The sequence below is a fragment of the Falco cherrug genome (assembly GCF_023634085.1).
Source record: "Falco cherrug isolate bFalChe1 chromosome W unlocalized genomic scaffold, bFalChe1.pri SUPER_W_unloc_1, whole genome shotgun sequence".
NCBI classification, from domain to species: Eukaryota; Metazoa; Chordata; class Aves; order Falconiformes; family Falconidae; genus Falco; species Falco cherrug.
The window spans coordinates 12,828,175-12,856,083 of NW_026599288.1; the positions used below are offsets into that span (position 1 = coordinate 12,828,175).

General features: G+C 38.0%; 1 protein-coding gene across 1 annotated transcript; it reads left to right on the forward strand.

Annotated features, from left to right (window-relative positions):
• Window positions 1-538: 538 nt before the first annotated feature.
• On the forward strand, window positions 539-27,774 carry LOC129734119 (serine/threonine-protein kinase Nek5-like). Its single transcript, XM_055700269.1, is given in 20 exon segments — window positions 539-1,128; window positions 2,184-2,280; window positions 3,810-3,907; window positions 5,882-5,965; window positions 6,073-6,143; window positions 8,347-8,433; window positions 9,520-9,574; window positions 11,060-11,260; window positions 11,356-11,428; window positions 12,990-13,126; window positions 19,373-19,456; window positions 19,561-19,665; window positions 21,395-21,475; window positions 22,313-22,381; window positions 23,184-23,322; window positions 23,517-23,546; window positions 23,549-23,641; window positions 24,723-24,860; window positions 26,468-26,582; window positions 26,993-27,774. Coding segments are annotated over 20 exon segments (2,127 nt in total). The 5' UTR covers window positions 539-1,011; the 3' UTR covers window positions 27,246-27,774.
• The last annotated feature ends 135 nt before the right edge of the window (window positions 27,775-27,909 follow it).

Genomic DNA, 27,909 nt, shown 5'->3' on the forward strand with positions numbered 1-27,909 from the left:
CGCACCTCTCCGGCGCCCCGCTTCCATCGGGGTGCCCGCAGGGGCAAGGCCCAGGGCGGTGAGGGGCCTGGCGGTGCCGCGGGCCGAGGGCAGCCGGGGGTGCGGGGGCAGCGCACCCCCGTCCCGGGGCAGCCCCTCACGCCTGTGCGAGCACGGCCGCCCGGTGTGGCACCTTCCCGGCAGCGGCTGCGAGCAGGAGCTGGCGCTGCCCCGAGCGCCCGAACCGTGAGTGCCTGGGGGTCACCCAGCGCCTCGGGAGCTGCCAGCACCGAGCCCCCCGGCTCCCGGGGCAGCTACACGGCTTGCCTGGCCTGCCTGGGGGGGAAAGCCTGGCAGTAACTTAGCAAATCTCCCTTCCTACAGCTCAGGCCAACGAAGAACAGGTTTATACCGGCTGCTCATATTTATGTGTGCAAGGTTGCTTATGGATACGCTGCAAGTACCCGGTGACATTCCCGCTTCTGCCAGAGGCTTCCAGACGGCTGCTGATGCCCGACGGCTCTTGGCAGTGGGCTCCTGCAAAATGCAGCAGCTTTGCATTTTGCTGCCAACATTAGGTCACGTTAGTTGAAACTAAATCAACATGAAATAGATTATAATTTTATTTTTTTCCATTAAAAGAACAATTCTGCAGTATTGTTAACTTCAGGAAACAATGAGCCAGACTTTGCAAAATCACATCATGGTCTTACATAGTACTTTCTACTGGTTTAACTTCATGGTGTGTCAGGACTAAGCTTCAAACTTTTCTTTATGACACACTCATAAACTTGCTGCTTGTTCAAAGTGTAGATCAGCAATAAATTGCAGACTTCCAGGAGGTGGCATTCAGGAATAATCAACATCAGAAATAAAAACGTGATAAAATGTAACCAAAATGTGACGAAAATGACAGTCTTAAAAGGTAGTGTCCATTTCAGTAGTACAAACTCAGATGTTACAGCATTGACTACATGCAATATTCATTTGGGGACCTTTTTGTTTTAGCCACTGCTTTAAGACGAAGACACCATGGATAAATATGAAATCATTAAAAAAATTGGAGAAGGATCTTTTGGCAAAATATTCCTGGCAAAGGGAAAACTGGATAATGAGCAGTGTGTTATCAAAGAGATCGATTTAACTAAGGTAAACCAGCAAAACCTGGATGGTAATGGTAGCTATTTACCTGATTGTGCTACTTACATTTAGCTAGGGTATGAACTTGGGTTATGTTTTGTCTCCTTTAGAGTTCCATCTTGATTATATAGAGTTAAACTTTCCAAAGACTGTATGCTTTGCTAATTTAGTGATTTTGCAAGCATAGGCAAAGCAGGTATTTTGGTATTAACAGTCTTTACTTTTTACTGCATTTTTGTTCTTTTCAAAACTTCTCTCTACTTACATGTGACACTACCTAATTCAAATTTTATAACAGATGATTCAACTACGATGAAACTATTGCCGCTGAAATAACAGATCACAATTTTGTGATACATTTCCTTAAGCTTTTTCATTTCCTTTTTTTCCCTCTCATCCATATTTTCAGACATGAGTAATTCACAACGGAGTATTTTCAGTTCTCACTTCTGTTTATGGCACTTTGATTCATCTCAAGAGTTAGGGTAAGAAACTTTCTATAAATACAAGAGAATGTTCTGATGGATGGGTACTTAGAGACATGAATTTTTTAGAAGTAATGTCGATGAAAGTGTGATCACAATGAACCAAATAGAAGTTTTCCATTTAATGTAACAGGGCAAAGAGTTTGTCCGAAAAATTGCAAGAACTAACAACACTGTAAAATGAAGGACTTCTTTTCTTTTTACTTCATTCTTTTGAGATCACCTATATTAGGAATAAAGAATCATCTAGACCCTTATTTTTTTATACTTAAGGGAAGTTTAACTTTAGAGTTTAACTATTCATCAGGTAGCTTAGCAATAGCATTTGTGTAAAAAGTTTAAAGGTATACATTTGCCTGTTTGTAAAATATCATAAGTTGTTCTAACTTTGGTAATATTCTGATATATTTCCGAGCAAGCACTGCAAACTGCTATTTTACATCTTATTTTATAATATTTCTGCATCCCCTTGGTACACAGTCTTTTTGTATTTGTGGGACTGGTTTGAAAACAATATAACTATTTTGTAAAAGAGTTAAATATATTATTGCTAGCATATAGTTACTTCATTCCTTGTAGATGCCTGTGAAAGAAAAAGACCCCTCTCAGAAAGAAGTTATTCTTCTGGCCAAGATGAAGCATGCAAATATTGTAACCTTCTATGCTTCTTTGCAAGGTTTACTTTTAAACATTTTTCTTTTATTTGTGATTATAGGCAGCAAAACTTACCTTGTTAATATTGTCCAACATTAAGCCTGTCCCTAGCCCCTTACTCACCAGTGGGAACATGTCCCAACTCCTAAAAATGAACATAAGGAATCAAATTCAGTCATCACTTGCCCTCTCCATATGTGTGGGTGGGACCTAAGGTATTGTGGCATGAATGCTAAATCCTGGCGTGTCTGCATTGCTTAAGTTGGACTTTAGTCTTGATCTTCAATAGAAGTCCAGAGTTTAATGAGACTTTTCTAGGAGGTTCAATGGAAGAAGAGAGCTTTTGAGTATAGCAAGAAACAGGCCCTGTTGGTCTTTTGTTGTGAGCCATATTTTGAGGTATCACTCAAGGATACAGAATTCTTCAGGACCGAGAGAGAAGGAAGTCTGTTCTCCATAAAGCTAAATCCCTATATTTATTTTTCCTGCTGACATCTGTCATAAGCAATGCCTTATGTAACAAATGCTATAGTTACAGCTTGTGTTCAAATTGTTTTCTGTGATCAGAACTGTAAATGTTTTAAGGGACACATAAATCTGGTAGTCTTCTGGACCCCAGAGAGTTAAGAATAGGGTGAGTTTCCATACTAAGTGGCCCCTGCTGTTTATTTCTGCTGTTTGGACGCTGTCTACTTTTAACCTTTTCCCTAAGCCTAACTGTATATTTGGTAATTATTGGGGAACAACCTCAGCTGTGAGGCATTCTACTAAGCATTGCCTGTAAGAACATTTGTCTTTCTATCAGTGTGGTCTTTTGAGGATTTTCTCATGTATTTAAGATTTTGGTGAATCTCCATTTAAATATATTTTCACATCTTAGTTTTGCATCAGGTTTCACTGGAAGTGTCCATTTTTTCTTGATTACTCTTTGAAATGGAGGCATAGGTAGAGGTTTAACTACTCCCTTTTGAAAGAAGGACTGTATAGAATAAACAGAATTTATTGCTGTATTAACGAGTAATAAAGGAATAAAGGAAAAATTATACTTTTCTGTCGGGGAGAAGGGTTCGCCGGAGTCAAGAAGACGCTCAATATGAGTTATGCATCTTGCTCAGCTTTATTAGTTTCTAACACTACTTATATAGAACCGATACACATGCATATTTGTAAAGCAGAAATATAATTGGTTAGTAGTCTCTAAACGCGAGCGGTTCCCACACCCCTAATTATCATGACTAAAATAAGCATTCTATCCATGTAGCTAATTGTGTTGCTGTGCTTCAGCCTTGTAGTTTGTTACTCCCTATATTCCCATACCGCTCCCTATCCCTATCTGTAGCTTGTTACAGCCACGGCCTGTTGGCACAACATAATTACTTGGTCTCAGGATTCAAGAATAGCTCAAGGCTACCTTTCTTGTTAACTTCAGCACAGCAACTTCAGTACAATTCTGGTTACAGGCCTATTCTAATACCAGGCCTGGATTGTGCAGATCTTCAGAGATTCTAAGGCCATGCTTCTGCAGCCATTCTTCTACACTTTTCCTTTCAGAAAAGAACAAGCTATATATTGTGATGGAATACTGTGATGGTGGAGACTTAATGAAGCGGATAAATATGCAGCATGGAGTGCTCTTTGATGAGGACCAGGTGAAAGAAGATATATTTAGAGGAAAGAACATATCATGTAAAACATATGGTTTGAATTGTCCGGTACTAGCTACTGTTTCTTTTCTGGCCTATTAAAATTATTGAATGTTTAAAAGAAACTTCGGTAATTTTAATGGGAGTTTAGAGTTTGCGTTTCACACTGCTGTGAGACCTTAAATTAATTCATTAGCAGTATTTTGATGCCGTTTTTATCCACCCTCCCTCCCACTGCTGCTTCCATTGTGGATGTACTTTTTCTTCGTATTAGTAGTACACCTACTAAGCCATACTTTCTTTTAAATGGTATTTTAGAATTACTGGGTGATATATTGCATATGAATTCTTCATTTTATGCTATTTGCATCATGACATATCCTGCTTTATATTGAAATCAGTGGTAAATCTCTCATTCTTTTCATTTGGGTCAAGATTTCTCTGATGCCATTTAAATTGTTAAACCAGCACAGAGAAACAAGCCCATACATCTGATTGCTTTTGAACCATGTTCACTTACATTTTATTTTGTAAATAGGTGAGTAAGATAAGTACTGCAATTCACAGAAACAGAATTTCCCACTATTCCTTACTTACTCATCTTTTTTTACTAACTCTTAAGCTTTCTGAAGGAAATTTTCTCTTACATATTGGACTTAGTGTAATGAGCTCTGAGGTTATTTAATCATGCATAGTCTTCTACTTTTGCAGGTACAATGAAAATTTACCTACAAACTAGACAGGTAGTATCAAACCTGTTAGTGGAAATATACTCTAGAGCGTAAGAGGGGGGGGAAAAGAAGTGTTGTGACTTTTTTGTTTGTTTGTTTTAGTAAAAGAAGAACTCCTTAGTGTAGAAGTTAGTTGGAAGTGAATTACTGGTTCAGTAATAATGAATTTTAAGATCCTATTGTGAGCCATACTAGAGGTAGAGAGAACATGAGAGCAAATAGAGGACAAAACCACATATCATGAAAACACAAAAGAGAGAACTGACATACAAAACCCCTTGACAATGAGACAGAATAATACATATCCAAAGAAATGGAAAGGAAGTACAGACAGAAGAATGGATTATAGAACATGTAAATATATAAATATATATAGAACATATAAAGATACATCTGCCAGTCAAGAAAGGAAAGAAAATTGCTCAGTGTAACATCATGTTAAAATATCTATATTTTCAAATGTATACCTAAGAAAGTATCGTTTGTGGCATCAGCCCTATTCAGGAAATTATCTGCTTAATGTGAAGCATTAACTAAGTAGAAGATTATTACTTGAATCACAGTCTTTCATGGCCATCAATTTTCCTAAATAGAGAAGCATATAAACACATTGTATTTTTGTTTCTGAATTGAGTCCAAAAGTCCTTATTCAATAAAACACATGTATAGTTGAAGTTAAATATATGCTTAAGAGCTGTACTGGGTCAAGGATAAACCTGTGTGCTTACTTATTATGCAGGTTTTTTCATACCTGCATTTCACCACATTTCAGTCCTTCACCCTTTTTTTCTGTTTTTTTCTGGACCACATTCAGTAAGAGTACTAATATTATACCTAGGTGGTTTGACTTCCGCCACTGAGGATTAAGAAGCACTTCCCAGTTCTGTCTTGGTTGTTATTTGAACTCACTCATTTCTAAATAAAGGTCTAGTATTCTTAGTGTCCTTTGATGTGATTCTTCAGTCCCTGTTCAAGTACTTGTCCTGTCACAGTCAGTGAAAACTTGATGGGGATAAGGGAAGTAGAGCCAATATCTGTTTTCATTTAGTTTTGTGATAGCACTAAAAAAGGAAAGAAAAAGTCTATGACATTAACTAAAAAAGTATTAATTTCTACATTTTACATTGCATATGCTCTACATATTTTAGATTTTGTTGTTGTCTTAATTTTATGTATTTCAGTAATATGCCCCATTGGACATTAGTCACACAAATTTATAGGTATCTGTTCCCTTTAACTTTCACTGCAGATTCTGAGTTGGTTTGTGCAGGTCTCCTTGGGCTTGAAGCACATTCATGACCAGAAGATTTTACACAGAGATGTAAAAGCAGAGGTAGTAAAATTAGTATCAGAAAGGGGGTGATTTTGTCTTGTAAAAAATATGCTTAAGAAGCTCTGCTGTGTTTTCTTTTCACATACCAGTTTTGGTTTTATTTGCAGAACATTTTTCTTAGCAATAATGGAAAGGTAGCAAAACTTGGAGACTTTGGCATAGCAAGACAGTTGAACAGGTAAGCGCCTTTTTTAATTAGTCTGTGACCTACACCAAATAGGACTGTTTATGAATGTTCAAAATGCAACCTGAACGTGCGCAACTGCTTGTGGATTGTGCTTGTTCAGGAGGTTGGGATACAAAGTTTCTGACGCTACATTTTTTTCTGTTACCCTAGAACATGCCATTCTGCATGAAACCACAGTCATATCTAGCTTAGTAACAGGACTTCTGTGAGGTATACGAATGAGGTAGGGTGGGGAAGCCCCAGGCTTTCCCTGTTTGTGGAACTCACTTAAAGAGATTCTGGAGGCACAGCTCCTGTTCTTGCAGCCATTGATAATCATTTCTAGCACCTCATAGAAAAGAAAGCGAAGAGCACTACAAACTTTGGAAAGAGTGTAAGAAGAGTTTGTACATATTTTCTTTGTATGTCCTCCAAGACTGTGCCTATATTAATTTTTTTAAAAGGGCCAGAACTGACTCTCTGGGCCTGAGAGGGAGTGGCATGGGACAGCATGGCATGCATCCATACAGCCAAAATGTGTTCTCCCAAAGAGGGTGGCCTTATCTTTACTGACTTTGGGGGCAAGGTTGGCCTGTCTTGCATAGTGGCTAGATGTTGTCTAGGAAGAACGCTTTTTGGTGTGGCCAAAACATGCCAGAGGGCATGCTGACAATGGGACAGTTCTTGAATTTGATCTGTTTTTCAGCTGCTTGATTATCTTTGACCTTGGCAGGATATTGTGGCAAAGAAGGTCCACCATTTAGGTTTTCTGTGGAAAGGTAATTTCCTCTGCAGATTCTCCTTTAGCATCAGTCCTTCTCAGTTGCTTTGTACTCCATGTGCTGCAAGTCACTTGTTAAAACTTTTTCTATCCCTAAATTAGGTCAGTGTAAGTTTAACCACATTTCTGTCTACACAGCATCAGTAAAGAGAACAGATAACTTTAACCAACATAGGCGATTTGCTCATTTTCTTCAGATGTACCTAACTGTGTACGTGTATTAAGTACACAGGTGGTTTTGGATATCTGCTGCACCATGGACCTCCACGGGCTGCAGGGGGACAGCCTGCCTCACTGTGCTCTTCACCACAGGGTGCAGGGGAATCTGCTCTGGCATCTGGAGCACCTCCTGTCCTCCTTCTGCACTGACCTGGGTGTCTGCAGGGCTGTTTCTCTCACATATTCTCACTCCTCTGTTCTGGCTGCAGCTTCTATTGTGCAGTTTTTACCCCCTCTTCTTAAATATGCTATCCCAGAGATGCTACCACCATCACTGACAGGCTTAGCCTTGGCTAAGTGGTGGATCTGTCTTGGAGCCAGCTGCCATCAGCTCTATGGGACATGGGGGAGGAAGCTTCTAGCAGCTTCTCAAAGAAGCCACTCCTGTAGCCCCCCTGCTACCAAAACCTTGCCACACAAACCCAAAAAGTTTCTTAGACTGTCTTTTCCTCCTCCTCTGGGGTATAAAAAGGCATTTTCATTGCAGTTCTCCAATATGTAAGATAGTGTCCAATACTTTTACTTGCAGTGTCTGTGGCACCTCTGGTACTCAGACTTCACATACTCTGTAAAAAGTGTAACTTACAACTTTATTGACATCTAGTATAGAGTGAGAGGAATCACACTCTGTGAGTACCTGTTTCTCTCCACTGACTTCCCAGTGACTCTTGATGACATCCACAGAGTAGATACCTGAAAGCAAGTGAAATTAATCCAACTGGTGTTATTTGGCTACACCTTTACAAGTTCCAGAGATGGAACTAGAATTCATTTACTCATTTAGTTTCTGAACAGTACGTCCTCCTTCCACAGTTTCTGACTTGTGTGACTGATTACCACCTCCCATATTCTTACTTCAGCGAGTATGTTGGAGACTTCTAATATTTTGCAGTGTCTTTGACAGCTTTCAGAATTCTGTGTTAATGATAAACATTCCTTGAAAATGTTGATTACAGTGCTGGTGAAAAGTAGGGAAAAGGGAATTCTGTGCTTTCTGTTTAAGTGCAGACACTCTCCACTATTAGAACAGTTGGTCATTTTTACACAGAACTGGGAAATACTTAAGTAGTTCTTGGGGTGTTCCATTATTCAACTGTTTGGAGAACAGAAATAATGTCCTCTGTGGGCTTTTCACCTGGAGTAGAGAAGCCTCTTGTTCAATTGCGTGTAAACTTTTTCAGTGTGTAAGCCATTTTTTTCATTGTGTTTCATTAGCACTATGGAGTTTGCCCATACCTGTGTAGGGACCCCCTATTATCTGTCACCTGAGATCTGTGAAAATCAGCCATATAACAATAAAACGTAAGTCTCTGTCTTTCTTTCATATGCTTGTGCATGAGGGCATGCAGGCATGAGAGAACTTATATTAGTGATATCGTGGTTTAAATCAGTATTTCTCCAGGGCACCAGGAATTTCACGTCACCCTTTGTGAAGTTTTGTGTTGTGTACATTAATTAGGTGTATCAATTGTACACAACAACTATGTTATACTGTACAAGTCAGTTGAATTTTGACTTAGTGTCCAGAATATAGCAATCATTAATTTGTTGCAATTCATTTACAGGCTTAACATAATTATATATTTTTTAATAAAATTATTGTACTTTAAAGTTTAATGTCATTCTCTTTTAATACTCCTTATTAGTAGTGGCATGAAATGTAAAATAGATTTTTTTTTCCCTTTGCTTTCTCTGGCTCTCCATCAAATGCTAAATTTTTCTCTTGTTTCCGACATGTAACAACCAATGCAAGTATGTGTCTTTTCAGTTCCAAGTTTATTAATTTTTGATACACTCATTTGTGATTTATAAAAATACACTGAAATTAATGCTGCTAGATTGGCAATTCTGTAACTTTGCAGTAGCCACCTGCAGGAAAGACAAATAGGTCTGAGAATTTTAAAGGCTCACTCAGGTTTAACACAAAATACTAGATGAGAAGCACTGAAAAGTTGAGCAGGCTAGACCCCCTTTATGTGGGAAATGTGATCAATACCAAATGTTCTGGAGCCCAGACTAGCATCTCAGCTCTAAGGTGCTATTCACACAAGTTTACTCCCTTATTGTCTTCTCAACAATCAAGTTAGCCAGAGGCAGCTTTGCCCTTCATCCTGCTAGGAATAGTAAGTAGACATTCTTTATGTCATGTGCCTTTTCCAGTTATAATTATAATACCTAGTTAGGTATCATACAAATATTGGTACCAGAACAAAAAAGAAATTTCTAGTTGTTCTTTTCAGTGCATCTTAAAGAAAATTAAAAGTTGCACCAATGTTGATCTGTAATGGACTAATGTTAATAAATTTGAGAGCTGAGAAGAGGTACTGACTATATGTATGAAAATATTGCAGTCTTTTCCATGAAACTTAAATGACTTTTTATTCACAGAGATATTTGGTCTCTTGGCTGTGTGCTTTATGAGCTATGTGCGCTAAAGCATCCTGTAAGTACCACAGAATCAGATCATTATCATATTATTGAAAAAGATAGTGGACAGCTGGGAAAAACTGTAGTAATAATAGCATTCATAGTCAGCTGATAGAATTATTTTCAGCTCATTTATTGATATTAAAGAATGACTGCTGGTGTTAATTTTTTTATATTGTGTCTGTTGTGTATATATTAAGGTACAATTTATTATGTTGTATTTCTGCAATGTGTGTGTGTGTGTGTATACACACACTGAACATATATTTACTCTTTAGTAAGTACTAAACTTTTTCAAAAAGCAGATGAACAATGAAATGAATTAAAGCCAAATTTCAAGATTAGGGTCTAGGCATATAATTTTACTCATTTCTATTTGAAAATACCAATCTATGCTTTCTAAAGAATTTGAAGCCCACATCTCCCCAGAAAGCAGTTTGACGTTCCTCAGAAGCATTTTCCTGAAGGTTTGCACATTCATGTAAGAAAATAACAGACTGATAGCATCTTCAGGAAGCTGTGTTGTCCTCGGCCTGATGTGAGCCTCAGATAATCCTCAGCCTGTGAGTATTATGTGGAGAAGGGAACACAGCAGAGACTAATCCCAGCAACAGGAAAAGGATCAGGTTCCTGGGCTCAGCAGAAGTTGACCTTTTGCTGAGCTTGGATGTGGGAGATGGCAGAGCAGCTCTGATAGGGAGAGCAATTGGGCTGAGCTGTGAGCAAAGGGATATTGCTGAAGAAAATTTCAGATTTCACAAAGTGAGAAAACATTAATATTAATTCTTATGCATATTATATGTTTTATTCTGTATTGCTGCCCATTTTTTAATTTGAAGGCAGGGACCAGATGCTGATGTAGACAGGAAATGCAAGTGAAGCTAAGGCAAATTTTGGTAACACCACCTTCAAAACAGCCATGTAAATAAAATGGTAATTTTAGAAAGAACTTGCTTTCAAAATTATTTTTGCCTGTCTAAGGCCCTAAAAAACTGTATTGATGTTGACCTGTTAAGAGATCTGCTGAACTGAGAAAGCTGATTTACCTGAGTGGCTTTAGTTGTTAAAAATTAAGATTGTACCTTGGTGCCTGAGAGAACACAGAACACAGAGGCTAAGCTGCGTGGAGTGAAGTTTTGAAGGTGAACACTGTGAAGACAGTATGCATGCAGGTCTCTGTTGAACAGCTTTTGGCAAAATAAATCATGTTTCATTCTGGAAAAATTGCTTCTGTTTTACTATATGAGAGCAGAGTATGAATAAAAGCCTTCCAGGTACAAAAGCTGTCAGACCTCCTAAGCTGTGCATCTGAAACAAGTAACCAGCAAATACAGTCAGAGAGAGTGGTTATATTAATTTTCCACAGCAAACTATGGTTAGCAAGAAGGGATTTGTATAGCACAGGGCTTCTGTCAGCAAGTACTTTTTTCAAGTGGGGGCATCTAGTCCGTCATTTCCAACCAGCAGTACTTACTATCCCCTTTTTACTGTTTTCATTAAGTTTGAAGGCCATAGTTTGCACCAGCTGGTGCTGAAGATTTGCAGAGGATGTTTTCACCCAGTGTCTCCCAGCTATTCATATGATCTGAGGATATTAATTTCCCAGTTGTTTAAAATATCTCCAAGAGATCGACCAACTATCAATTCTATTCTAAGGAAGCCCTTCTTGCAGAAGCTTGTTCTCAGGTATTTGCCCCCTGAGGTAAGTGCCTGTACTGCTGCTTGCTGAGAGAAAAATACATATCAAAGTAGTATAAACAGTTCTGTCAGGTACCTTTTTTCTTACACATGACACAGGAAGAACTTGGTCACACTGTGATACATAGAAAAAGACCTTCAGCATCACAGTTTGGGGCCAAGCTGATACAAGGTAATGTTAATAATATTATTTAACATTAGTTCTACACTAACATTTGTTAGTTGTTATATATGTGATGGCATAACTTTCTCCAGCAGTCTTTATTGCACATTTGAATACAAGAGTTTTGCACAAAATTAAAAAGAAAAAGAGAACTGCAACAGCAGAAACATTCACCCCAGGCAGTGCATCACTGTCCTGTTTAGGGAAAGACAACTTTAAGTCCAGCTCATTAGTAACATTCAGCTAGAAAAGCTGCCACAGGAAAGTGCTGAAACATTAGTCTTAATTCTTTTAAGAATGGAATTTACAAAACTGAGAGGCTTTGGTCTAGATGCAGTTTAGGTCCATCACATGAAAAACATCCTTACTTAATTTTTCCAAGCTATGTGTAAAAATCTTGCAAAATGTGCTCCATGGTATTTTAAAAAATAATAAAAATGTATTTTACAAAATATTATAAGTTAGATTCAGTTGTGAGAGACAATGAAATCTGTGTGGATTTAGTGCTCATTGATAGATCAGATTACATAGGCGCATTCTTAGAAAACATGAATGAGACTAAATGGTATCTCTGTATGAAATGCTGAACATGTTTCTATCAGCATAACTTTTTCCTAATTCTATATTATTTAGTATATCATAATTATGCCTTAAATTTGTCTTTGGAAGTATTAATTTAAACAGATTTGTGAAAATAAACATATGTAGTTACTTAACTGCACTATGAACATTTTTTTTTTCCTCGAGAAAAGTACTTTGTAGTTTAAGAACCCATGTTATTTTGGAAGTTACTTCCAGTGAGATTACCTGCCTTCAGGACTCATGCAATTTGGACAGAGGCACCTGAACACCATATCACTTAAGCATTTAAAATATATCTATGGTCATATACTCATAATTTTCATATATTTTATCTCCCAGACATGATAGTCTCACAGTCATTACTCGGGAAATATTTAAAACTCAACTTAGAAACTACTTAGTCCTAGCAAGGACATTACTATTGGTTATTGCAGCTAAGGTATTTGCTAAATACTGACTAACCAGACTGGAGTGGTGTGTACTTGTATTCTCCTGCATGGGAAACCGATAAGGTAAATTTTTCACTTTTCAGCCCTTCTTTCCAGATTTCACAGGTGCTACAACATTGTCTAGCAATTTGTAGAATACCGAGGGCTAGATTTACAAAAGGGAATGCCTAAGCAGGTAGACACCTAGCCTCCAATGAAATCTGAGCCTAACAATCAGACCTTCTTTTTTCTGTTATTGGTACTAGCATGAAATCAGCATTCTGATATAGAGGTTTCCCTTTTATTCAGTGTGCTTTGCAAAACTAATCAGTGAAATCCACTTTACACGAGTGTGACAAATCATAAAGTTTTCAAAAGGATGTCATTCTAAGAATGAAAGGCAGAGTGCCTAGGAAATGTGAAATATGGTGATGATGGTGATGATGATGAAGGGATGTAAGGAGTGTTTGTTAGCCCAGCCTGTCAGTGTTAGGTACATGCATTGTACTGTGGTTTGCAATGCACAGAATGTAGCCTTTTAATGTTTTGGTTTTAAAAAGCATATAAACTTCAGAAAAGGAGAGTACAGGACCTAGTTTCTCCAGAATCTGGAATGGTGCTGCCTGTCAAGAAAAAAGAATTATTTCAAAGAAATGAATGGAAACCTACTTCAAGAGGGCAACAGCCTATTTTTCAGGTACTGTGTATCTGTGTTTTTGTAATGTTTAATCATCTTCAGAAGCCAAATTTTTGCTCTTAGAAAAGACCCTTTGAAAGGCTTCATTAAGACATATTAAATGTAGCTTAATGCCTACACCAAGTCAGTAGAGACAGTTAAGCACTCCTGAAGCCTCAGAAGAGGTGTTTCAGAAAGTCTAAGTGGGAAACACTGAATTTAGTCAGCTTCAGTATGGTTCTTTGTAACAAAAAAAATGAGGCATGCTTTGCATTTCTATTTGCACAAAGGCAAATAAACTCTGTGTTTGCATTTTTGCTATAGAAGCAAATACACTGAACCTCTTACCTCAGTCCTTCTGAGAGCCCATTCACAGGCAAAACCACTAGGACCCACTGCCCTTGTCTCAGATACTTAGTACAACAATCTGGGATCAAACCCTACAGCAGAAAGCCCCTGTTCTTCACAACCACTTGTGTCCCTCACTCATTTTCCACCTCCTTCTTTCCTTAGGCTGGATATCAGCTGTATACTGTGTCCAGCCTTTTACTTGGCATCACTTCATACCTTTGTATTTATCTTCAAGAGCATGTAGTACTGCCTTGGGTGCTGGTGAACACAGAGCAAAGCACATTTAGGATCTGGGAGTTCCCAGCAGTAATTGCACATTGCAGTTATGGTAGATTAACTGACGGTAGGGAATGTGGAGTTCCCAGAGCTGCACCCATCAAGCAATCACTTACACTACCAATGGATAATACTGGTCCTGTGCAGAATATAGGACTTAGTTTTCCTCATAGTTACATTTATGTGTATCCAATGCAAATCCAGGTGGATGAAGTTAGGAAGGTTAAGTTTCCTTTCATTGTGCACTGCTGTAATCAAAGGCAGAATTTTGTCCACAGTGTTTTCATCTATGCGACATACTCTGATATTAACACTGGGAAAGCTCCCACATTCTTTCAGCATCCAAATGAAGCAAATGGTTTGCAGAGTTGCAGGGTCATACTTTGAACGTGTTGCTTCAGAATTCATAGAATCACAGAATGTTTGAGGTTGGAAGGGACCTCAGGATGTTATCTCATCCGCACCCCTGCTCAAGCAGGGTCCTCTAGAGCTGGTTGCCCAGGATCATGTCCAGACAACTTCTTAGTATCTCTAAAGATAGGGACTCTACAACCTCTCTGGGCAACCTGTGCCAGTGCTCGGTTACCCTCACAGTGAAAAAGTGTTTCCTCCTGTGTTTCAGTTTGTACCCATTGCCTCTGGTCCTGTCACTGGGCACCACTGGAAAGAGCCTGGCTCCGCTGTCTTTGCACCCACTCTTCAGGTATCTTGATAAGATCCCATCTGAGCCTTCTCTAGGCTAAACAGTCTGAGCTCTTTCAGCCTTTCCCTATATGAGAAGTGCTCCAGTCCCTTAATCATTTTTGTGGTCCTTTGTTGGACTTTCTCTAGTATGTTCATGTTTCTCTTGCACTGGGGAGCTCAGAATTGGACACTGCACTCCAGGAGTGTCCTCACCACTGCTGAGCAGAGCGGAAGGATCATCCCCTTGACTTTCTGGGAATGCTTTGTCTAATGCAGGACAGAATACCATTCACCTTCTTTGCAGCAAGGGCATGCTAATGGTCGACTTGGTGTCCACCAGGACCCCCAGGTGCTTTTCTGCCAAGCTGGTTTCCAGCATGTACTGGTGCAGTGTAGGACTTTACACTGTTGTTGAACTCCACTGAAGTTGTCATCCCATTTCTCCAGCCTGTTGAGGTCCCTCTGGATGGCAGCACAACCCTCTGATGTTCTATGGTATGGAATATCCCTTTGGCTAGTTTGCGTCATCTGTCCTCGCTCTGCTCCCTCCTGGCTCCTTGTGCACTTGCTCACTGGCAGAGCATGGAAACTTGAAAAGTCCTTGATTTAGAGTAAGCACTACTTAACAATGACTAAAACATCAGTGTGTTATCAACATTATTCTTATACTAAATCCAAAACACAGCACTGTACCTGCTACTAGGAAGAAAATTAATTCTATCCCAGTTGAAACCAGGACACCTCCTGAGCTGCTTAAAGCTGTCTTCTTACACTTCTTGATGGTAGTATTCTTTACATAATAATTGATTCTTTTCCATCTAACCACTAGGAAAATATAAGCTGTTTGCATCTGGTTCCATCTTGCATAAAGTGGTTAAGACTTGCACAAAAGCTGATGTTCATAATCATTTTATAAACTATGGCCTTAATTTCACCTACTGAGATCAGAGGAGTTACATCACTGAACAAACTAATGTTGGAAGACAATAGATCCTCACATTTACAAAACAGAGAAAATAGTGATACATGTACTATTCATGTATGTATATTCATTGTCCGTAAGTCGTACTAGGACATTTAGAGTGTGATATAATAGTATGTGATCATACTACTTCCCTGGTATGTTACAACTTTTGGAGATCATTTTATACAGAAACAATATACTTTTCTGGTTTAATTTTGGGTGACAGAGAAAACAAACTGATGCTTCGCTCTTAAATGAACACATGTAAATACATTTAATCTTCTATCTTAGAGTTATCAGAAGGTTCCAGAATAAATATGAATATATCAACTTTTACATTATGGTCAGACTTTGGCATAAGAACATACTCGTCATGTGTTGCAACGGAGGGAAGACACAGTCACTCAATATGAGTGATCAGCAGACTTCGTTTATTGTCCCTTACAGTCACCTTTTATGCCTTGTTATAATTAGCTCATACATATTACAAAAGTTAAGCTCATTATTGGTTAGTTGCCTAAATACCAAGCCCGCCCCTAGTTTCTCTTCTGTAGTTATCTGTTCCCACCTGCAACATTCTTTTCCCACCAAAATCTTCCTGTTACTGTGTAACAAGAACAGCCAAGGACAGTGTATTTTGCTTTACTTCAGATAAGCTGAGAGCGATGTGCATTTTTGTCCAGCCAGCTGGACTATGTCTATGTGACCCTTTTCAGCTAGCCAGTTATCCACAATTCCCCCGTTTTTATTTTGGGCGACATAGGCCTGGTTGACCATTTTCAATAACAGCGTTTTAACACAGGAAAATACACAGCCAACTTATAAAATCTCAATTCAGAAGTATAATTCCTGAAATACTTGAAAAATAAAGTTAGCTTGAAGCTTTAATTCAGATGCTCTTTCTGTTCCAGTGATATAAAAAGTTTAAAAAATTCAAAGGTAATTTTACAGTTCTGAACATGGACTAATGCAAGCTCAAAACCCAAAAAGAAACCAAACTGATGTTTGACCAGGAATATTTGCAAATATTTTAGTGGAAAATCCCTGACCATTAACAATTTTCTGTCCAAATAACAACTGCCCTTATGCAACCAACCAGTCCCTACATTTTCTGAAGAATACCTCATTGATATCAAAGAATTAACAAAGGGAAAAAATTAGTTCTAAGCTATATACATTCATAAGTGGATTTTTCAATAGTTACATACAGATTTACACACTAAGCCATAATGGCTTGTAGGTGATACACACAAGAAGAGTACGTTGCTTATCTGTCTGAATGTCTATGCTAAATTTGACAACTGTGCCACAAGCCAAGCCTACATGGGTGCTGTGTGTTATGCACGTTCCTTAACAAACAGAAGTATAATAGACAAATTCCCAAGATCTAGTCCCCAACCTAATTATATTATTTTGTAGCCAATTAAGGAAAATAACACAAATGTGCATATCTACATGTGCACACACCTTTTAGTTCAGAACCGATCTGTGATAAAAGGCCTTAGCCTTATGGCATCATCGAATCTTAACGAGTACAGTAATTAAAAATGCAGTCTTACTGTAAGTGCGATTTATGCTGACATTCCCTCAAATGCTACACGTGAGTATTTCTCACTCAACTGCCTCAAGGTAAAATAGTAGTATTCGTTAATATGTATTAAAAAATCATTAATTCTCTACAATAGCAGTTGACTTCCATAACACTATGTAAGCAAAAGAGGCTTAAGATGGGTTTTCTGAATGCTAACAATTTATTTTAGACTGTCTAAACTCGGGTCTTGAAAGATTTCACTCTGCCAGACGTAGAAACACTGTTGCACTCCAGTTGTGATATCCCTTTTCCCAAGTTGTCACATGCACATCTCGTTCAAGCAACATTATTGTCAAAGTTTCTCTCTGCTACATAAAAGCATATTGCACTTGTAGATATAAAAGACAGCACCCTTACTTAGATTATTACCTTATTACCTCATAACTCTTAGTAACTCTGATTTCATCACTTCAAAAATTCACCAGAAGCAGATAAAACCACAGCATCAGACTAAACTACACCTTAACTGCTGATTCAAATAAAGGCATTCTCTTCAGATATGCCTAATGCTTACAAATAATTTTGGCTGGTTTTGATCAAAAAACTATTATTACAATAATGATCAAAAATAATAATCCCGTTTGCAAAATGCCTTTAAGCCAGCCTCCTAGTCCCAACCAATTTCCACATTCAGAATACAGCATAAATACAGAATACAGCATAAATTATCTCCATCAAGGCAAAAAGGCTTCTCTTTAAACACAGAGATGTTTGCCAGTTCAAGGCAGAAACCCATTTCTTGTAGGGGACATCTGAAGCACTTTTTTGTTTGTTTGTTTTTTTTGGTGGGTTTGTAATCAATTCCGTATTTTCCCTTGAGAAGCTTAAGCTGTTCCTCTTGTTTCAGGAGTGTTTCCAACTCTGATTTGTCGAATAGGTGCGTATTTCCCAAAGATATCATACATTTCCTCCGCTGTGATTTCATACGGCAGGTTCCGAATATAAAGGACCCGATTGACCTCTGGGGGCAGCCGGATGTCAGCTCGCTTGGCCGCTTGCATCGCCATGGCGCCGATCGGAGGGGGGGGGGGGTGCCGCCTTGGAGAGAAACCGCGGCCGGGACGGGGCCTGCCGGGCTGCGCCGCCGCTCGCCGCTGCCGCGGAGGTCCCGGACGCTATCCCATACGCTAATAACCCGGGTAATGCCTTTTTACAATCTATGTCCTGAACGCTCCGCTTTTCTAAAAAGCATATGAGCGAATCGTACGTCGCTTGTCTCTCCATACCTTCGTCAGCGCTGTTGCAGCCTTTGCGAGACTTCGGCGACGCGTGGCCGGCGGGACCCTCTGTAGGTGCTCCCGGGCGCGGGGACTGTGCCCTTCCGCCTCCTGCGCTGCTTTCAGGACCGGTACCCGAATCTCCGTCGAACCGTGGCTCGCAGGTTCAGCCCTCTCTAGGGTCCCTGTTCGGGCGCCATTTGTTGCGACGGAGGGAAGACACAGTCGCTCAATATGAGTGATCAGCAGACTTCGTTTATTGTCCCTTACAGTCACCTTTTATGCCTTGTTATAATTAGCTCATACATATTACAAAAGTTAAGCTCATTATTGGTTAGTTGCCTAAATACCAAGCCCACCCCTAGTTTCTCTTCTGTAGTTATCTGTTCCCACCTGCAACATTCTTTTCCCACCGCAATCTTCCTGTTATTGTGTAACAAGAACAGCCAAGGACAGTGTATTTTTGCTTTACTTCAGATAAGCTGAGAGCGATGTGCATTTTTGTCCAGCCAGCTGGACTATGTCTATGTGACCCTTTTCAGCTAGCCAGTTATCCACAGTCATGGACATATTCTTCAGAGACTTTTGCTGTTAAATTTCACAAAGTCTGTCCTAAATATGCCAAAAAATTAAATTTTATAGATTTGTCCTTTTGAAACATGGGCAAATTGGGATAACTCATATAAGCAGTACAGAGATGTCCTTAACATAAAAACTATGTTTTGGCCAAATTTGAAGTTTTTGCTACAAAGCATAGGAATGTTGAAGCTTCTTCAAGAAAAGATTACCAGGTTTTGTTTCATTTTGGGGAGCCGGTTGTAATACAATAAATATTATATAATATTTTGTCCTCCTAATTTCCAGTCCTCTATATTTGGATTGCAACCTTAGCATCATTACTCAGCAAGTCCTTAGGTCATTCTTGGAATTAGCTGGTTTAGATATAACTCTGCAGAAAAGGTAGCATGAAACTGTCTGCAAAACTTCAAAAAGGTTAGTCTGAGTTATAACTCAAAAATGTCCTCTAAGAGGAAGTATCAGGCAATCTTTAAAGCTGGCAGTAAAGGATAAGGATCCCTTTTTCTCATATATACACAGTTTGATATCCATATAATATTCTGTTTAGCTAGTGTTATTTCTGTATTTCTAATATATATGTGTTCTACCTTACTGTTCTTTAATAGGAGTATCTGAAACAATTGCAGAAGATTCGGGAAGAATACCACAGTGATATAAAAGAATTCAGATTTAGAGCAGGAGTACTCCAGGTAACAAAGCTCAAACATACACCCAGTCATACTTCCTCTTTCTTTTATAAGTTAGTACACATAATTAGAAATTGAAATTAACATTTGATAAAAATGTTCCCTAGGAGAATCAAAAAATACAAGATAAAACCTATGTTGTGAAGCAAGGAAAAGCTGAGGACCAGTCTGAAATCAAGGATACAGCTGGAACAGGAGAAGAATCACTTCAGGTATCAGTATCATCTCCTAGTCTAAATAGAATTTTTTATGCAAGTCCCACATGGTCTTTGATTCACTCTCTGTGACAAATCTGAAAAATGGTAAAGCTTAAATCTTATCTGATGCTTGCACCATATGTAAAAGTCTCCCTAGGTTCCCTTCATGAATAACCTGGAAAATTTCTTTGGTGGAGCCCTGACTTGTTTTGGTAATTCTGTTTCATCTGTAAATATTAGGATGTACTTTTACTTAATTTATTTTTGTTGTGTGTTTCTTTTCCTTGCTTTCTAAGCAAAGAAGCAACCACTCACAGTGCAAGTCTTTTATGAAAATTCTGTACCGAAGGTACAGCGATTCATGACAGCCCAGAGTAGCACTGTGTGGGAAGTTAGAATTCAGTTTTATGTGGAGTCCTTAGTCCTTACTTAAAAATTTGGGAGAAGCGGGAGGAAGAGACAGAGCCAAAGCTTTCCAGCTACAGCACTCCTTCACTTCTTTCTCATCAAGCACTACCAACACACCTGCTGGAATTGTTTCCAGCAATTGGAAAGTTTCAGAATTGTTCCACTTTCCCAATATTGACATTGTGAACACTGGATGAGTTTTCCAGACCACATGGAGTTCTACAGAAAGAAGTCCACTTTTCTTCAAGTGAAATGAATGCCTCAATTTATGCAAATTGATCTCAGTGTGAAAATTCCCAGTCTATTCTGAAGGGAAAATAGCCCTGGTCTAGCTACTAGGATTCTTCAGTCAGGATTTGCCTCATTTTTTTTTGTTTTGTTTTGTTTGATGTAGAACTTCCTGCACTGTCCAGTAGCAAGAGGGAGACTGCCACATAAACTGGTGACAGATTCTGCTACCCTATTGCACCCGGAACTTGGGCCAAACCTGACCATATTAGTAGGATTCTATTCAGTGGTTTTCACAGATCATGGATCTGGCTTTTACTAAAATGAATTCACACATCATGTGATGTAGGTTGTAGGCAGCCAGAGCCATGATAGGACAGAAATTATATTCCCTGTGATTTAATGGGAAACACATGATAATGAAAAAGAAACACTAGATTTTGCACCTGCTTGATGTCACCTTAGTTCATGGGCACTCAGTCTACTGGAGAAACTGTATATATGTTTTAAAAAAGTAAAATCTGTGAATTGTAGTCGTTTCATCTGAGGCTGAGGATGTGCCCTACTTGCAGCAGATCACTGAAGGAGCAGCATACAACTCTTTACTTTGCTTTTATCTGACAGGTTCTAACATAGGATAAAGGAATATGAAAAGGAGTAATTAGGTATTTTTCAGGTGCTACCAGAAAAGAAGATACTATGAAACATGGCTATACTTTCTGCAGGCATTGGTTTCTATTATAATCTTGACTTTCATAACTTCCAAAGTTTTCCAGAATGAAATCAGCATGAGTCATCTTGCTCATAAAAAATAAAAGATGTATTACTTTTTTCTTGACACAGTACTGTATCCTCCTAACATAGGTTTTTGAAAAATCAGAGGTTTGCAGTTTATGCTAGGTTTCCCATTTTTCTATTTGCCAGATAAGCCAGAATTATAATGTCTTTCAGTATTAGAGTCTAGATAAGGCAACAAATGGAATATTCTTACAGATACATATACAAGGAAATCAGTGACTACATTTACTACTTAAGTCTTTTTTTACAGGGTATAGACATAAACTGGTTCCAGAGTGTGTTTTAAAGTTGGGGTTTTTCCTCCTTCCAGGACATGGAAAAAAACTTTAAACAAGTCAGACTCCAGTATAGTCAAGACCAGCAAATCTTAGAAAAGAAACATAAACCAAAGGTAACCATCCTCATTTCTGTATTTTTTCCACTTTCTTCTTATGTCTGTATGTTTCAAATGATTGTGTTATCACAGTAGCTCTGGAAATCAAGTTATTTGTGAGTCAATTGAGAGTGCTCGTCAACTGTTTGTTAGCAAAGTTTATATGAGAAGATAGAATCCCTAAGAAAATAACCGAGGTTTTCAGATCATTTGAGGGAGACTCCCTTTAGATATTCCCAGATAGTAATCAATCTCTACCTACTCATCTTTATATCAAACTGCATTAGTAGTGTATGGGAACTCATGTTTGCTCATAGTTTAAGTGAAGTCAAGTCAGGCTGCTAATTTTTTAACATTTTGTTATAGAATTATTCTCTATAGTGCTTTTTAAATTATAGAAGGGGATGGCAGTTGAATGGAAATGCACATAAGATATCAGGAAAGTTTCTGAGATTATTATGAAGTGGACTCAAGGTCTGTTGTGAAATATTGCACGAAAGCAGTACAGTATTCAAGTTTTAATACTGGTTGAGAGCCAGCTGTAAGAACCAACTCTGTGTATTGCAACGATTTGAATTAAATGATTATTAAAGACACCTTTCCTTAAAATCAAAAGTGGATGCAGTCCACTTTTTTTTCATTTGAAAATATCCATAAATTGTATTTAGAGAAGTCTATTTTTTTCCAATTTGTTCAACTTTGATTTTGTTAAATAGAAGAAAAATATTGTTAAATAAAATGTATTTTCAATAGAAGAATAACTTTCAAGTTTGTAGTACTATATAAACTGTGTACATTTAATTAAATGTTTTTATTTAATAAAATGAATTAATGAAGTGTGATAATTTTCTTCAGGGAGGAGTAAAGTTTGAAATTAATTTAGATGTATGTGTTCCTGAGGAAGACAGTATTCAAGAAGCAGAGGTATGTTGTAGTTATATTCAAAGCATTTACATTAGTAATCTGAAACATGACAGTAGCTCCAGTATCTAAGGTTTGTTTCCATTACCATAATCCTCTACCTTTGTTATAATGAAGCTTCCTATTGAGGATTTGTTGACATATTGCATATATATGACCTTCTTGAAGAAGATAATTACTCAGAGGAAAATTGGATAATATATGGATCAATCCTTCACATGGTAAAAGATGAAAGGAGTGCAGATATTTAAATTTTTTTAATTGGGCTTGAGGGGAAGAACTCACCTCAAAATTGAGTTAGTCTGAGAATGCCAAATTTGATTTGAATTGTTTTAGTACATTTATGTTTATTTTCACTAGTATTGTATCACAAAGCAAGAATAACATTGTGATGAACCAGTTGTTATGTAGAAAAAGTGGAAGTGAGACTACAGAAAACATGTGTGATTTCATTTATTAAAATGACATTTGTGGCTGATCAACATGTAACAGGTACCTATTAAGATTTTTGTTAGTATATTAGAATTTTTAAAAATATTTGTAACAGCAACATCAAAAATACAATTTCTTTCTGGTATATATATTCTTAATTTATCAAGCACTGTTTTGTCATTCTGTTGTTTCACACCTCTGCAGAGCTCCATGCAGCCCTCTGATACACAACTCACAATGTGACTTTTGAATTTTGCTGCTTCGCTTTTTGTTACATAGTTTTCCCGTGCATACATGAGAATGGCTCACAAACACAGTAAAATAAGAAGTGATTAGTTATTGTACCATATTTGTTTTCTCTTTCCAAAGTAAGCTATTGTTTTTTCAGGTACTAGATAAACTCAGTAAGACTTTAACTTTTGTGGATGGTAAGAATCTTAAGGAGAAAGTGGTGGAAGTTTATGAAGCTCATATGGACAGAGCTTTGGAAGAAGTATCTGGATACCAAACAGGTATTTCTTGGGGAAATGCAGTGCTGAGTATTAATCCTGAAAATTACATAGGAGTTAGGTACATTCAGTAACTCCAGGCTAGAGCAAGTTTATCTGATGAGCTCTGTTTTTATATCACATAATGTTACAATCACACTGAAATCTACTTTAAAAAAAATAATAATAGCTTTGCCTTCTCTTTTTCTTCCCCTTAGAGTCCAATGACATAGATGATAAGAAAGAAAATATTGGCAAGCTGGAGCACCTCAGACATTACTGAATTTTTTAGCTGATGTTGATGTCACATCTGTATGTCCTCCTATGGCTGAAAACGAACTTGGTAAGAAAGTTTTGGTTTTCAGTGAAAGTAAGGAGCTGGTAAAATTCAGCCAGAATACTTACAGATCTTTGCCAAAACGATTCCATACCAGAATGTTCACATGATCTGGCAGGCTTTTAATTGCAAGACTTCATAATAACTGAGGTTATTGTATGTGTTAAATCATAGAATGCAGTTGTCATTTTCCCCTCTAATATTGCAGTCATGTTGTGCTGCTCATGCATGTTAAGAGGGCTGCATTTTGTGAATCACTCTGTGGCCTGGGTAACGATGGCTAAAAATACCAGTCTATGCAACTAACCATCACCACTTTCTTGGGCCTTGAGCTAATGAACAAGAACTAGAGAAGTCAGTTGCCAACGCCATCCCAGGGTGTGGGGGGGTTTTGGTCTCTCACCCCACACACTAGTGTCGCTGCAGGGTCACAAGCACAGGTGCGTGCTCACACAGGTGTGGCTGTGGTGATGCTCCATTTCAGAAGAGGCTAATCACTGGGTTTGTTACAGTAACAGTGCATATGTTCCCAGGCAGCCAGCTGTCTCCAGTGACTGGTTGCTGCAGTCACTGGAGTGACTTCCAGCATTCCAGCATGCTCCCAACACCCCAGATACACAGAAATAACCTGAAGAGTTTGCATAGACAGCGATGACAAAGCAGAATATTATTAATGTGCCACTTCTTGTTCGTTCTGGCTTAGATAAAAGAGCTTAGGGTGCAAAAGAAACAGGAAATTCTTTGAAGATTTTTCAGCCTGAAGAAGCCAACAAGTTTGAGAGCAAGGACTGCTCAATAAAGTTGCACCTGTCTATTCCAGGCTTAAAAAGCAGTTACTTGAGCATTAAAACTGGTGTTAGAAATTTTATCTGACAGATAGTCCAAACTATTTTTTTCTCTACGGTATTGATCAGATAAAATACTTACTGAAAACTAATGAGTATTCCACAAAGGAAAAAAAATACAGGTGCCAGCATTACCAAAAAGGAAGAAGTCAGTGTCAAGACTAGAAAGTCTGAATCTGCAAAAAAGACAGTGCCAAGCTACACTCATGCTTTAGTGACCCGAGAACCTTGCTGTTCTTCAGCTGACCACGCTTATCTGCCTGAAGACATCCCGGAAAACAGGAAGCAGTGGAAACAAACACCGCCAGGGACACTCCTGAATATCTTAGCAAAAGCAGAACTGTCTAATGATTCCTTCACCTGCCTTGAAGAAGAAATAGGTAGGATGTTTGTTACTGTAAACTCTGCAAGTTTCTCTTTAGTGTATTACTTCTTCTACCACTGGCAAAGGGTCTGTGATGAGAACCAACATTTTGAAGCACTAGGCAAACTAGAAAAACATGGGCAGCCTGCCCCAGCATCCACTGCTCTGTCCTGTGGCAGCGAAAGGCCTCTTTCAGGATGCTGCTGTTTTCAATAGCTGGGAAAAGGGCAAGCCCTACCTACTGGCTATTACTTTCATATGTCGTGTTTTCATTTGCTTGGGTAGACAGAGGTAAGCTACTACTGCCAGCAAGTCGGCAGGTACCACAAACCTGGATTTAGCCCCTGTAACTGTTGAGGTTGAAGAACCGTATGCTGTAGAAAGCATTTATGCAAATAAATGTATTTCTGTACAACAGCTGTAAATTGTAGTGCATGGCGACTTAAACTACAGTGGTGACTTACTTTACAATATGGTCCATGCTGATGCAGCAGACACTGAAATTCTGAAATTGAGTTGAACTCATACTGCAGTGCACTTTCCTAAAGTAACAGACTGTTTTAAAATTGACATTTTCTTTGCATCAAAGTTGTTTGCTAAAAAGCCACAGTATTTTCCACAGAAAGATGTTGTAAATATAACTGGACATTGTGGTTTTATGCACAATTGCCAATCTACTGAATGTATAATTGGATGACAGGCCTTCTGAGCCAGCTAACTTGCACATACCAAGTTTCAACAATTTTAATGGATTGTGAGAAATGTCTTTCATTTGCAGCTGTGCAGTCAGCATTCTCCTACTAATTTTGCCTCACATAGATGTTTCCTTAGAGCATAACAAGCTCTTTTAAAACTGCCCCATCCTGAAGCCTAAACCAGCTAAATGTACCACCTAAATTTCTCTCCAAAGACTAGCTTTATTGCTTACACATTAAAAAAAACCCAAACTCAAACCCCAAACCAAAATGAAATTCAGACCACTTTTCACTGATGTCAGCAGTTCATAGGCCAAAGCAAGAATAAGTACACAGGTATTCTAATTGCTGTTACTTTTATTAGTTACATTTATTAAAATATGGCACTCTCTCAATACCCCATTCTGCCCTGCTACTAAAGCTGACGTTGTGGAGTACAGCATTACCCAAACTGACAGATCTCTGTTGGATCACATGCAGGGTTTAGTCTTTATATTAGAACAACTCTTAGCATTGTTCTCCCACCTTCAGATTAAGGTTGCCCTTCAGTCTTCGAAAGTGAGCATTTTTAGGTAACCATAGGTACATCCAAGCAGTAATTTTCAGTCTTTCTCAAACAATATTCCCCTAAGTTTTCCATTGAAAATGCAGATCCCTGTATTGGGAACTTAAACATACTAACATTATATCATCTTTCTTTCTTTTATAGTCCTTTGGTTATGATCTACAAACACATTAGGTTTCACTATGCAGAAGTTACAAAACACTAACTAAAATGTGTGATCAACAGAAGCATGGTATTAACATAGTTGTAATCTGAACAACAACCAAAAAAAATAATCAAGCATTTACATATTTGCTATTACTTTATGTAGACTTTTATAGTTAGCTAATACACAAATAAAGGAATGTTTCTCTTCCTTTCCAGAAGAAAGATTAACTATGTTGCCTCCAAAAGAAAACAAGGAAGATGATTCAGAAGCATACTTTGCTGTTGCTGTTGATGAAGGCAGACTTGAACCAAGATCAGATGATGAAGACACGTAAGTCAAGCACATTAGAAGAAAAAATGCATACAACCGTTTTCATGAAATGACAGGCTGCATTGCCTAAAGCTTTTCTTCTGTTCTTTTAAATTCACAAGTGAAGAAAATTTACTTGGTTTACAGTCTGCTAATTTAATTTTTAATTCTGTAAATTAGTAGGTCACATACCAACATGGTTATTAAAAAGGTTATGCAGAAGTATTAACATGGCTTTGCAACTCCTGTTCTCTTACCTTATAAATACAGGTAAACAATCTTACAGAGGAAGAAGAAACAGTTCATATTGTGTGTGTTGCTTGTATATTCTTTATAAAGTATTTAAAAAAATCTCAAAGACCTTGAAAGGGGAAAGGCTTGTAACAAGGATGTATTTAATTAATATAATTATCTTTTTTTTTACTGTACAGAAATTTTGAAGATTCTGAAGATGAACTCAGACATGAGCTGGAGGAATCTCTGGAAAAAGTGGCAGCTTCTCCAGCAGAGAGAAGCATGGAGTCTCCCATCCTTTCAATAAATAAAGGTCAAACAGATGAAGAAAGGATGAGTTTACCTCACAAACTACTTGGAAAATCTAATGATGATTTAGAAAATAACCATGGGTCATTTAGTGCTGACACATACAATGAAAAAAGTAAGCAGGAAGCAAGAGCTACATAGAACACCAGCAAAGTAACTGTTTCAAAACTTTAACTTGCTTGAAATTTCAGCCACATCAGTAACAACATTTAAGGATAGATGAGATTAAATGCCAAGTAATTCAACTGCTTTTCAACTGTGCTAAATGCTCAATTAAAATTAATAGAAGGTTGTTACTATTTTGTTTAAAAGGAAGAAAATCAGGCTAATTGTCATATGTCTAAATGTTGAAAAATCCTCATCCAGACTGGAGTGCACTTTCATCTATTATTCTAAACTACCTGGGACATCTCTGACAAGACTTCCTTGAGCAAATTCCTAATTACATACTCTCTTTAACTGTATTTGTATCATGTAAGAAAGTTTCCTAACCAGTATATTATATTTCCCTAGCTCAATCAGCTTCTTGTTATAAAAGAAGCTCTTACAGCCTTTCATAATCTCCATGTACTGCTAATACAGCTTTATAATCCATAGTTTCATTTGCACAGTACTACATAGTACCACCAACTGCTCAGCAGTTTTTTATAGTAGAAGTAAAAGCATTTATTAGAACCATGAGAATTGTGTGTTCCCCGTTTCCTAATAAAACATTGGACAGTAGGTTCCTCTAACTGTATTTTTTCATATTAAAAATTTCATATAATCCAGATAAAACTTAAATAGAGGGAAAACCGCATTCTAT